At 40.4% G+C, this 13,406-nt stretch overlaps 1 protein-coding gene across 4 annotated transcripts in view; it reads right to left on the reverse strand.

The window, feature by feature from the left end:
* Positions 1-9,692, reverse strand: part of LOC133980489 (eukaryotic translation initiation factor 4 gamma 1-like) — a 32,539-nt gene extending 22,847 nt beyond the window's left edge. The window contains exons 1-5 of one of the 4 annotated variants that reach the window (XM_062419233.1): positions 9,580-9,692; positions 9,118-9,204; positions 7,828-7,860; positions 6,170-6,364; positions 4,407-4,506 (exon numbers count right to left, since the gene is read on the reverse strand). In XM_062419233.1, the coding sequence (XP_062275217.1) occupies positions 4,407-4,506; positions 6,170-6,364; positions 7,828-7,860; positions 9,118-9,204; positions 9,580-9,654 (490 nt within the window). In that variant the 5' untranslated portion in view covers positions 9,655-9,692. Of the gene's footprint in view, positions 1-4,397; positions 4,507-6,169; positions 6,365-6,923; positions 6,983-7,827; positions 7,861-9,117; positions 9,205-9,579 lie in introns of those variants that run through there. The other 3 variants (XM_062419232.1, XM_062419234.1, XM_062419235.1) reach the window with 3 other exon arrangements.
* Positions 9,693-13,406: the final 3,714 nt, after the last annotated feature.

Here is a 13,406-nt window from a genome sequence, read left to right on the forward strand (position 1 = left end):
TGCGTGAGTAGAGGTGTGTGTTTGTTTGGCCAGGTATCAGTCAGACATGAAATAGGATACGGGAAGTCCAGTTTGACCAATAAAATGTATGAGTTTAAAGGCTTAGAAGACACAGAAACACAGCACAGCACTTTATAGTAATCTGAGGTAAGATTTTACCACACTGGACCCTGCTTTCCAAAGGCGACTCAAGGCTAAAATGATCTTAATTCAACTTCTATGAGCAAAAAAATCATTCTAGTCTTAAGATACTTTTACTTTACAGGGGCCCTAGAAGAGGGGTGTCAAACAGATGGCCAGTGGGCCAGAACTGGCCCACCAAGGGGTCCGTCCAGCCCACTGGCTCACTTTGCAAAGTATGAAAATTGCAGAGTAATTATTTTTCTTAAGACAAATCTGTTTTGTAAATGGACAGTAAAGTTATAATATACATATAATATATCAATTGCCTGTTATTATGCAATAGTTTTACTGGTCCAGCTCATTTGAGATCAAATTGGACTGTATTTGGCCCTTTAACTAAAATGAGTTTGACACCCCTGCTCTAGAAAGTCATAGTGGCAAATATTTTATCTTTCGCGCTGAAGATTGAGAGATTAACAGCAGAAGTGCAGTGTAAACATTACAAAGTAATCAATTTCATCTTTTTCTGCGACCCTGTGTGTGTTTATTTTCACTGAACCCTCCGTGTTGGCTTGCAGGCAGTAAGATAAGTGATCTGATCCATGCTGGCAAAGACATCACAGCCTACTACAAAGGGAGTGGCGGCTGCTCCGTATAAGATTAGTTAAGCAAATCATACAACCTGGAGGGAGGGGGGGGGGGGGGAGGGTGGTGGGAGTAATATAAATATCCTGTCACTATGCTCCGTCAACACACCACAATATGTGTGTGTGTTTACATCCACCAGAAAACAACAAGACTGTACCACTTAGAGGACTAGGGCGGGGGGTGTTAGAGTGATATTCTGGGCATTGTTTTTCTATGTTGTATTTTATGCAGATCCTGAAGGGATCATGAAGGCTGATTATTGCCACTCTCTTAACCACACTCTCAAACCAAATGGCCAAAGCCAGTCAATCAGACACTGGAGTTTGAGAGCCATAACTCACTGTCATATGACTAGTTTATTTAGGGTCATGTGCCACCCTGATGTCATGACATGTGACTCGCAGAATGACCAATGTGACACAAACAACTTAGAGAGCAAACAGGTGGGTATGTTATGTCACGGAGATGGTGAAATAAATATCTAGCGTAAATAGCCGTGCAGCTCTCGTAGCGCCAGTTAGCCGGCTACTGTTGAATTAACACCGAGCCCGGCAGCCCCAGCACATACTGTGTGTCTCTGCCTGGTTGCTATCAGAGGGAAAAGGGGGGAAACCATTTAAAGATAATTACTTTTTTTTTGGAATATGCAGAGTCCCCCTTTAAGGGTTTAACTGTGATGGATTTTCAGGAATAATTTTTTTTTTTTTACCATATTAATTTAAAACAATAATAATAAATACACAATCATAATAATAGAAAACAAATATGTAGAGGAAATAGGGTCTCGGTAGAATAAGAAAATTCAGGTGATAAATTGGCACTAAGGATATATTTACAACTGTTTTCTTTCAAAATAAGAGCCATAATCTCATTATTTTACATCACTTGGACAAAAGAGAATGATGCTCTTCAAACTCAGGTGACCACTAAACAGAGACCACCTGAGAACATGGAACTCTGAGGTGCAGGATTAGTGAGAAAAACCAACAATAGATACAGTGTCGAAGCAATTTGGGAAAATCCTGAATCTTGTATATTACACTGGAATGATTTCTCTTGTATGCAATCTGAAATTTAGACAAAAACCACTGAATCCTCTAAACATAGGTATATTTCTTGGCTATATCGTGTCCGCTGGTTTCCTGGCAAAACACGATATATAAAGTGTTAATTAGTGAGCATTAGATGTTTCTTCACCTTTAGACAGAGCTAGGCTAGTCATTTCTCTATATATGTCTAATCCATAAAGTTGTATCATTCTGCTTATCTAAACCAGGTAAAAAGCAATTAAACACATATCTAAAAATGTTGATCTATTCCTTTGAGCACATCTATGAAACTCTGAGATGAACAGAGCTTTCCTCCCAATTAACTCAATGCTGATAAAGTATATTTACTTAATGCTTGAGTGATGAAGTGTCATAGCAGTGAATTATTTTATTGGTGCCACGTTGTTAAAGTGTGACAGCCGCATATTAATGAACACAATCACATTCAAGAGTCCAAGTAATACAAAAAGTTTTTTAAATTGGTAAAAGCTCAATTTTGATTAGTTTACAGTATGCATTTTTACATATTTATATTTACATTTTCCTACATTATCTTTTACTTAATGAATGGGTAAACTGAATATAAACTAATTAAATTCCTGCTGCCTCACTGCCTGAGGACAATGACAACAACTGAGTCTTCAACCAAAAAGTTATAAAAACTACTTTATATTCTATAAAAAGATGGGGGAAAAGGCAGACTTTATGGCTACTAGTTGTAGGTGCAGAATGTGCACAGGCATTGTTTATCATCAAACAGTACTAAAGTGCAAAGAGCATGATACGGGAAACCTAGAGGGAAGAATTGTGTGGGTTTTTTTTTTTTTAAACAGGCCTGCATTGAAGCCTGAGTATCCTATTGCTGATGAGCTACAGTTTAAACAAAAGGCAGCACATAGCTCAGATGCCAGCCAGTGGGGGGTCAGCAAGTTTGTTTTCAGGGCATCATCAGTTCTTGCGGTGCACTGACACTCGACCGCCTCTAGAGGGTGCACGCACACATGGGATGTACTGCAAAAATGTCTGCAGTGCTGTGTGTGTGTGTGTGTGTGTTTGTGTGTTTGGCACGAGTTATGTCAATTTAAGACAAAAGAGAGGAGGACTGGAATGAATTACCAAAGAAGAAAAAACCTTCAGAGATGTCCACGTGTATAAGCTGCTGTGTGATGGTTATATTCATTTTTAACGCTCCAACGCTGCTGTTATTATGTTGACATACTTTTACTTATCATTCTGGTGTACCCATGTCACTTATCCTGCTTTGACTTCTGACATTTTGCAGAATGCAGCCGCAACCTTTGCTGACGACATCTTATCTAGTAGCTGCATTTCATTATGCTCATATGGTTTATGTCTGTTAATATGAAGAGTAATATTATCTGATTGCTCCCTGTGTGATTGCTGGACTTCACTGCATAAAAATCACAGTCTAGAGATACATTGCTGCTCTTTGGTTGTGAGGAACTTACAACCAAATCTTTACCTTTAAAAAAAAAAGAATCGCACTTCTTTGCTATATGCTACAACATGATTTAATATACGTGTATGTCTTGAGTTGTTCCACGGATTTCCACCGCCATAATAAAAAAAGATTCTCAGCAGATGCACTTGAGTGTTGTTCCGTGCTCTAAACCTGCTGGTCTGTTACTTCTCATTTCTTATTAAACGGAAACGCCCTCAGCAGAAAGAAGTGTCGGGAGCACTGACAACACTTTTGGGGGTTGACTTCAGATAAAGGATAATAATAAATCAGCGTCTCCGCCTGTGTATTGCGAGCCCAGCGGCCAGAGTTGCTCGGCAACTACGCACCCCACCCTCCGTCTCTCTTGTCATGCTTCGTCATGGAGGCACATTGCCAAGGAGAAATATGATAGAATTCAGATTGACTCGTAAGCTGTAGAGTCACTTCTGTTCCTCTCACACTTCATCATGAGCAGAAAAAAATAAAATAAATAAATTGGTCTCATGTGAGCTAAACAGTCCGTCCGCACCCTCCCTCCCCACTTCAGCGTCTCTGTCCACAGAAGCAGCTGAGAGGACCGTGGCCAAACATACTGTCTTCACCAGGCTGACTGACAGAAGACATTTACTTCCTGTGGAGCCGCCTTGCTCCACAGGAAGAAATCGATAGTGTGTGTATTCACTGATATGGTTAGTAAATTGAAAAACACATATACAGTGGGATTTGTGGGATTTAAACAGCTGCCTTTCTATGTGTATTGCCCATGACCTGTCTCTCTCTCTCTCTCCCACCATTAAACGGGTGCTGGAGATGGGAGACTGTCATATCCTCATACAGACAGCTGCTGTGATGACTTCCCTCCCTTGTCCTGTGTATAAGCACCATCGCCCCCTGCTGCTTGGCCGGAGTAGTGCTGTGTATCTCGCTCAGAACAGACAGCTAGCGGACTGTGAGGAGATATTCACTGCAGTTTGACTACATTTGTGCTGTATTAGAATTGCTGACTTTACCTTTAAGAATCGTATGCTATCTTATGCTGCTCTCTTGCTATTTATCTCAGCTGTTAGTCTTTCTGTGTGAGTGGCTCATGTGAGGCCCCGGGTAGAGCCTCTTACCGTAAGTACCATATTCAGCCGGGCTGGTGCCTGGGTAGAAGCCTGGGGTGCCTGCTGGTACTGGGTATTGCTGGGGTGTGGCCACGTAGGGTGCTGAGCGAGCAGGAAACTGAGGAAACAAAAATGAGCGGGAGCATGACAGATAGGATAGGAAGAGAGGGAATAAGAGTGAGAAGGGGAGGAAAGAAGAATCGTTAAGATACTGCTTCACGAGTGTCAATCTGTAAATGATGAGCACACACAGGCCTGCATCAGATTGTCACCATACACAGCTTAGGTACAGTTCGAAGATACTAAATTATATTTTATGGAAAAAATGTTAAAGTTCAAGTCTGCTAAAAATCTTTGATATGTTCCTTTATTACATCACATGTCCCCCGGGTATGTTCATCTTGGAGAGACTATTTTAAAATGTTTTGCTCCAGACTCATGGAATACCCTTCATTGCATGTTAAGTACTGAACACTTTTGCAAATATAATCTTACATTTGAATGTTTGAATGTTGCTATTTCATTCGTTTTTATGCTTTTACACCTTTTAAATCTGTTTGTTTGTTTTAATGTGATCCTGGCTTCGTTGGAAATGAGGATAACCCCTCAACGTATCCCAGAGACAATAAATTAAGGTTGATGATGATGATGATGATGATTATCTTGGACATACACTGCCCTGCTTCCATAAATACCCACTGAGTGTTTGAGCTCAGAGCTACAGACAGACTGGTGAAGTCAGAAACACAAACACATAGTTGGTTTTAGTCTTTCAGGATTACTTTTACAGGATTTGTGAAAATAAACACATGGAATATCACCTTTTTTCGGCTTTTAGGCTTGTCACAATAATTACATTATCAGCTTATCATACAACAACTATAATATAAAATCATTATCAAAATCACATGTCCATATATCAGTCTGTGTTTTTACAGAAGCGTAGCGCTAAATCTCCAATCCTGCCCCCCACACCCCATTCATTATTATGCTATTAGATCATCATTATATCAGTGGTTTAAAATGGTCGCAATTATTTCCTAGACAATATATCGTCCACCAAAAGTAGTTGTCATTACATGCCTATCTACTTTATCCTACAACTGCATTTTTATTTTTATTTTCAAGTCTACATTTTCCTGTTGTCATGAGATGTCAGTACGCTGACTGCTACACCGTAAAGATTCATGCTAACTTAATGCTAGATGCAAATCATTAAAGTCCCACATGCCAGATGTTATACACTCAGAGTCTTTGATGACTGCTCGCCATCAACAGACATAGAGGCTCCTCAGACAGACAGAAATCACTTGTGGACTATAAAAAATGGATGTGTATTGTATGTCAGCAAGGTTGGGAAGGTTATTTTGGTTAATGCTTTGTAATAGGTTATAGATTACTAGTTAACCTATTTAAAATGTAATAAGTAATGTAACTATTTTAATTACTTAATCAAAGTAATGTAACTTATTACATTTGATTACTTTTCTAATGTTCTAACCAATGTTTTCAGCTGTTAGGGTAAATGTACCCATTAAGCACCACAATCTAAGTCCAGATGTTTTTCATGGATACTGACATGATTTATAAGGGAGATCATTTCTTATAAAGCAACATTTATCTCTCATTGGAAAATGTAATCGTTAGTTCATGTAGATTTTGGAATATAAAATAAAGATATCTGATGATAATTTAACTACACGTTTTCTCAGGAACTGTAATAGATTACAGTTACATTTATTTTGTAATTCAATTATGTAAAGGTTTTTTTGGCCTCCTACCTGTCCCGGTATGAAGTAGGCGGGTCCCTGCGGTGAGCTGGGGAAGGGCAACTGTTGGCTGGGGATCATCATCATTTGGGATCCGGGGCCCGCCTGGTAGACGTGGGTGGGCGTCACAGGCCGCGGGGCGCTGTTTGGCGGGCCGACCCGGGGCCCGCTGTTAGGAGGCAGGCTGGCCCTGTTGGTGTAGTAGGGCTGGAGAGAGGAGGCGAGTCGCAGGAAAGAAAGGTGGTTGACAGAGCAAAGCGAGGTGAGGAGACCAGGGGAGCGAGACAAAACGAGAAGCCGCAGGCAAATGTTGAGAGAAGAAGAGGATGGAAAACAGGGGAGGCAGAAAGACAGAGGGGGAAATGAGGGAATTGTTAGTTACCTTTCTGAAACCTCTGACATAAAAACTATCTCCCATGCCCTCGTATGAATTTTTATCTCTTGGACCAAGTGGAGCTAGCTTGTCCGGCCTAATGGCTAGGCTTCATAGTTTGTCCATGAATCTGTGGCTAGACTCCAACTGGAAACATATTGGCCCTGCCTGCCAGAAGAGATAAAGCAGCCTAATGCTGGTTCATTCAGAGCCTCCTCATTGACATTCTGCTGCTGGCCTGGGAGCTAACCGCCGTAGCCAGCAAAATGACATCAAGCCAACAATGCAGGACACTGCCAAATATTAGACACACACACACACTTCTCCAGAGGGTGTGAAAAAAACACACAAAAAAAGACGGAAAATTCTGGAAGAAAGAGGAAATTGAGTTACCTGTAGTGATCTGAAGCTTCCCTTCAGCAGCGCAAACACAGATCACACACAGAGACACATCAAATGGAAGTGAGAAGAGGGGTGGGAAAAAGAAGGGTTGGTGGGGTGGGGGTTGGGGGTGGGGGGTGGTGGGGAGGTGGAGAAAGAGAGAGCACCACAATCAGTTCGAGCAAAGCGCCCAGAAACCATCCGTTTCTGAGCCAAGCACTGAATTAACAAGCAGCATGCAGAGAATAGGCGAGAACAGCGAATCCCAATAAACTAAGACAAGTTTGTAATGAGTGAGATGCAAAAACACCAGAAACCATCACCACAAGTTTAAACTAAGACTGGTGCTGGTGTGTTTTTTCCACTTTCTCCTAACATTATAATGAAGGCTGGTCCAACACCTGTTTTCAGGTATTCCTTTACATTCATACATATCATTTTTCACTGGCACAGGCAGTGAAATTCCAACACTGTAGTGCATTTGATCTGGTTTGATTTAGCTGATACAGATCTGCTTAAATATATCACAGTTCAGCCCTGATAACAGGACAATACATGTAATGAATACATGATACACAATGAAATGAAATGAATCTCTGCCACCTGGATCATTTGAAAAAAATCTTGGATGAATTATTCTCAAATTTGATTAAGAAATACTTTGTATTTCTTTATAATAGGTCAGTGGATCACTCAATGTACGTTTCCTAAACATTCATGAATAAATATTTTCATTAAAGCAAAGATCCCCCCTAAAGTTTGATCTCATTATTGATTTGATATTGTGGTCATTGATTGTGTAGTGGAATCAATGTCCACAGTCCATGTTTTTAGTCCATACATCTACTGCTTCTTTGCATTTGCAGTGTGACAGCATAGAAAAATCAGTCATGTGAGTCAGTTGTGCTGTTAGTACCTGTTGATGTATAGGCCGGGGCCCTGGGGCAAACTAGAGGAGAAGAGGCAGACGGGACAGAGGTTAAAAGGTAAAAAAACTCCCAAAACAACAAGATCCATGCTTCACTCTCCACCAACAGGCTCCTTCCTGCTCTGAACCATTCAAAAAGGTCAATTAAAGGCCAGATTCACATTAAAATCATTCAGTCTGAAAACAGTGGGAAGCTTTAGGAGGGGTCTGAAACGCCTAGATTTTTAACCCTCTGGAAAGCGTCAGTCAAGGTCATTTTCTGTTACTTTTGTAATGTTTGTTTATTTAGGCCTGTCACCATAACTACTTTTATTGGATATATTGTCTCAGAAATAATCACGATAAACGATATTATTGTCATTTGAAGATCAGTTAATACCACTGATATAATGAAAATATAATAGCATAATAATGCAAGGGGTTGGGGGTGTGTGATTGGAGAGTGGGCGCTACACTTGATGAGCTTCAACTCCCACACCATGTATCATACGATAAGCCCATATATAGACATGATGATGTTGACAATTACTTAATTGTACGATAAGTCGATAACGCAATTATTGTGACAGGTCTAATGTTTTTTGTATGTGTTTGTAAGGTATGTGAGTGCTTTAAAAGGCACCTATAAACAAAACACTTTATTATTACTACTATTACTTTTAAAAATTCTACCCAACTCATGTGTGCTAACCAATTTATTTACAATGTAGCAAGAATGTTGTTTTTATAACAGTTTTAAAAAAATACATAACCATAACCTGCTCAATTCAGTAGACTTCACTTCATAATAATTAGAAATAATGATAATTAAAAACTTGAAAATAACACTATATACGTAGCCTATGAAACATAGTGGATGTAATGCTCATGTGTTAGCATGTTGCACACTCAGCTGTGAGACTGTGTAAGGTCGATTATGAAGGACAGGCTTTAACACACACCGTTCAAATGGTGCAGAACTGGTGAGAAGCGGGCGAACACGCATGCAGGCATTTTTTTAAAGAAACTGACAGATCCATTCAGGAGGCTGTACACAATATTTCCACTGGCAAAGATTTCAGACAGCGACAGGCAGCTGCAATTAAACCCAATATGTGTGACATTTGCAGTGGGAAGGAAAAGACCTGTTTAGGCAGTTTAGCTCAATTTGGTTTAAAAAAAAGAAGAAAAAAAGTGAGACTTCTTCTGAGAGTCCACCTGTATGTGTGTGTGTGTGTGTGTGTATGTGTGTTTGTGTGTGTGTGCTTTAGGGGGTCGGTGAGCAGTGGGTGGGCCTACCTGTCGGGGCTGTGGTGTCGGGTTCATTTGTGGATGCGTTGGGGTGGCAAACACGACGGAAGGGGGCTGCCCGGGGGGGAACGATGGCTGCAAGAGACAGGAAGTGATATCAGCTGGAGACGAGCGGGATGCAGGAGGAAGAGGGATGTGAAAAAGGTGAGGATACAGAATAGACGAATGGGCCATATTGTTTTATTTTAAAGAATAGTTGAGCTGATGTCGTGAGAGGCTGGAGACGGGCACAGTAGCATTGGAACTAGTATAACATTGTATGGACTGTCTTTTTGGGGTGTTGCACCAAAGACCAGCTGGTGGCTGCAGCAGCAAGTTTCTTCCTTAGAAAAGCATATTGATCTGCTTTTCATTATCTGCAAAAAGAAACCTGTTATAAAGCAGTCCCCCTTTTTTCACATCAGCGCAAACAAGCCAGAGAGAGAGAGAGAGTGTAATAGGGTTCCTTACCTGTGAAAGGCCAGGGGAGGGGGCAGGGTGGGGGGTGGAGGGGGGTCCTGTTATAGGTTGTGGTGCTTTATTCATTTCATGGAGTTCTGCATGGGGAGGCGGAGGTGGACCTGTGTACGAATCTGTAGAAAAAAAAAAGGGGGGGGGGGGTTGAGGGAAGAAGTTAAATGGGTCTTTTGGTTAGTAAATTGCCAGCCATTACTGGAGTTATTGTGGCATTCGGGCCCACTGTGGTGAGGACTAATGGTCCACGATGTAATAAAGTGTAGCATAAAACACAGAGAGGAATGTAGGATCTTTTTTGTCTTTTTGGTTTTAAAGAAACATGTTTGAACATTTTAGTAGCTGAACAAACTGAACTTGACTTTATGTTCCAGTCAGATTTATGTTGAGGGTTAAGGCTCGGTATACTCACATTTATGAATCCTTTTAGGTCCTGAGTGTAATTACACTGAGGAACAGTTTGTCCTGAAACACAGACACAAACAGAGAAACCTTGTTAACAAAGAGCATTGATCGGTTAATAACAAATAGAAACCTATTATAGAGGCCCATGTAACTGAGAAGACTATAACAAATAGCTTCTGATGATAGGAGCCTGCAATTTCAGTCCTGGGTGCATTTGTATGAGGTAAAGAACTAACAGTGTTAAAAGCTGAAATTTTAACATGTGATTAATAACATAAATCATGGCTGTATTCCAGTCACGTGTGCAGGTTTAAGAGCTCTCGAGTTGTGCATGTTGGCTCGATTGCTGGAACACAGTCATCATTAATGGTATTGTAATGGTGTGTGATATAACACACCTGTGCTTTTTACTGCTGTTCTGTAAAACATCTATTCTGGTCGGTGTTGTTAACGAGTACAACCGAAGCGGTGAGCCTTGTTAACTACACTCTAAACCATAACATAGATCTTTTCATCACTCTGGTGGATAATTCAAAGATATTAGCTATGAGTTTTTTTTTTTTTTTAAATCAATCTAATCACATCTATAAAATAATCCATCTCCAATACCAACAACATCTGTGTCTGCCACCTAACAATATGGCATGTGTAACATCACAGTAAATGCTCAAATGTCCTGTACTGTGTTACAGTTCTTTGTTACTGTAGTACAAATTACTGTGACTCAGTCCACACAGTCTGAGACAAAGGAGGATCTGTAATTTGTTCCATTGAACTCAGGAAATGTGCCTCCCAACAAGTGCTAACAAACCAAATCTGTGATACCAGCACTGATACTTTAATCTGAGAGTTTATATATATCTGATACCACTGCTGTTTTTTTCCCTCTTTTCATTAAAACCCTGTATATCCTCCTTTGTAGAACTTGGAATCACTGATCTATGTATTTATCTACATATTAATTAACTACAAGTGGAGACCTCTTCTTAGTACAGATAAATTGGTCAGCCGATACTATCGGTTGATATTGACCTATCACAGATATATCGGTATCTGTGAATATGTCGTCCGATATTGTTTTTTATTTTGTAAAGTTATATAGGCAACATTTTCTGTATATTTGACCCTTTTTCTTATTTAAGTTTCATACATATTTTCTTTTTGTTACGCATGTTTGTTTTTTTTAGCTAATTCTAATTATTAATTAAATGTATCGAAATTGCAATACAGCCTATCACAAATATCAAATTGCAAGGGGTGCAATTTTTGTTAAAGTCAAAAATGTGTTTTCAAAATAACATTTGAAATGAAATATAGTGGTGGTGCAGTTTGTTTGCTACAGATACTTACAAAAATCACACCATAAATCACTTTGTTTTTCAATGATAATGAAAATATGTAAAAATGATCATTCCCTCAAATATCGCAAATCATTTTTAAAATTGTCCTGTTAGAACATCTTAATGACTGACTCTGAATATGTGTTTCATCATCCAACTAAATGACCAATACTGATGACAATATCATTACAATAGTTTAGATCAGTGCATATAAAAAAAGCTGAATTATTTTCCTCTGTTCATACTTTCTGCAGCATCTCTATTTATTTGTGTCCACTGGTGTATTTTTAACTGATCAATTCATGCAATTTGTCCAGCTTTTTAATTTACTTTGCATTCTGCCTAAATACACCTCTTGACATAAGGAGCCCACTTTTCATAATGCAGCTTTAACTCAGAATAACTGACTTGAGGCTTCCTGTGTGATCACGCTCCTCACAATAGTGACACATTTGGTATTTATAGCTGAAGCCTACATTATCTCTGCCAGTGACACGCACACGCCCCTTTCCCTGACACGCACACACACACGCACTCACACTCAGACACACAGCAGCAGAGTAAAAAGCCTGAGTCATGATGAATCAGGGTGTTTTTTCTCTTTTTTTTCTCAGAAGAAGAGGAAATCACGCTGCAGAAATGGTTCTAATCGAAGCTGTTACCATGACTGTGTCCACATATAAATGAGAAAGAAAAAGACAATGGGTTTTAACTGCGCTGATGAAATCCACAGCTCAGAAAAAACTGTGTCATGGATGGCAGGCTGGTCCAAAACTGGAGCCTTGGCTTTTAAGAGGATGTCGGCAGTAAAGTAAAAAAAAAAGTTAGTGGAACTAAAAGACTGTTGGAGGGGTGAGGGGCAGCAGTTCAAACGCTCATACACATGCACACACAGAAAGATTGTCCCATTGAGCAGGGGCTGGCTCTGAGATGAAATGCTGAGTAAACAACCTTGGGGCTAAAAAAAAAAAAAAAAAAAAAAAGAGGGTCTCGGACTAACCCTGCACTGCCTCACGGGCTCTACTCCACTCACTTATGGGCTGGGGGGGGGACACTTCACCTAGAAGTACTGAGACATGGCGGTCTTATTACATAACTACACTGGCCACTCACACACACATATCTTCTGCACCACATAGGTCAGCCTGCAGAATCTATGAAAATGACTATAAGTGCAAATCCTGCACTGCTACAAAACCACCTAACAAAAAGTGCCTGAGAGGCTCCTCCTGGGCTTCTAATCACACATGGTCCAGGTCTGACATGCGGTGCCGTGGAGAACCAGCAACCAGCACCATCACCGCCGCTGCTGCTGCTGGTGAAACATGCTCCTTTACAACTGTTGCATAAGCCCCTCCATGCACTCCCATGACCCGCTGAGGAGGAGGAGAAGGAGGAGGGGTGGGGGGAGAAGTGTGCTGAAGAAGTTGGCTATCATGTCACCTCTGGAGGGGTGTGGGTGCACAAGTGATCTAGGCTCACTGTACACTGTGCAGCTTTTTTGGTTGTTAAATTGCTGCTTACTGGAAATGGGCTTTAACACGGTGCTGCCTGCGCTGACAACTAGCGTATGTAACTCCTCTGTATATACGGTCTCGTACTTGCCGCAGTGTCCCTGTGTATTTTGGTGGGAGTAACATACAGACATGGGTGGCTCCGGTGGTGGAAGGCTTCAGCTTCAGCTTCAGATCAGTTCTTACTGTGGAAAACTATAGCTTACATCTACACCACAGGCCACAAAAATGGGAGCATCATGGAAGTCTTGTATAAAAAAAAAAAAAGTATTTTTGGTCAGCCATTTATAGACGGAACCAACACATTTCTAACAAATTAGGGGTGATTTACTTCGCTGAGTTATGTCAGATTTCTGTTACTCAACAAATCAAATAAACAGAATCAAAAAAACAAAAAGAGAAAAGATAACTAACTGTATTAAAATAAAATCCGCTCACATTAGTCAATATTTGAAACAAGGTTAGTTTTGTGTAATCATATTTCCAACCATAACGTGTCAGTGATGAGCGTTTAACAATGACTGTGGCTTCAGTCAGATATTTCAAGCTGGGGAGAATGTACAGA

Source organism: Scomber scombrus, chromosome 5 (genome assembly GCF_963691925.1).
Source record: "Scomber scombrus chromosome 5, fScoSco1.1, whole genome shotgun sequence".
In the NCBI taxonomy this organism is placed as follows: domain Eukaryota; kingdom Metazoa; phylum Chordata; class Actinopteri; order Scombriformes; family Scombridae; genus Scomber; species Scomber scombrus.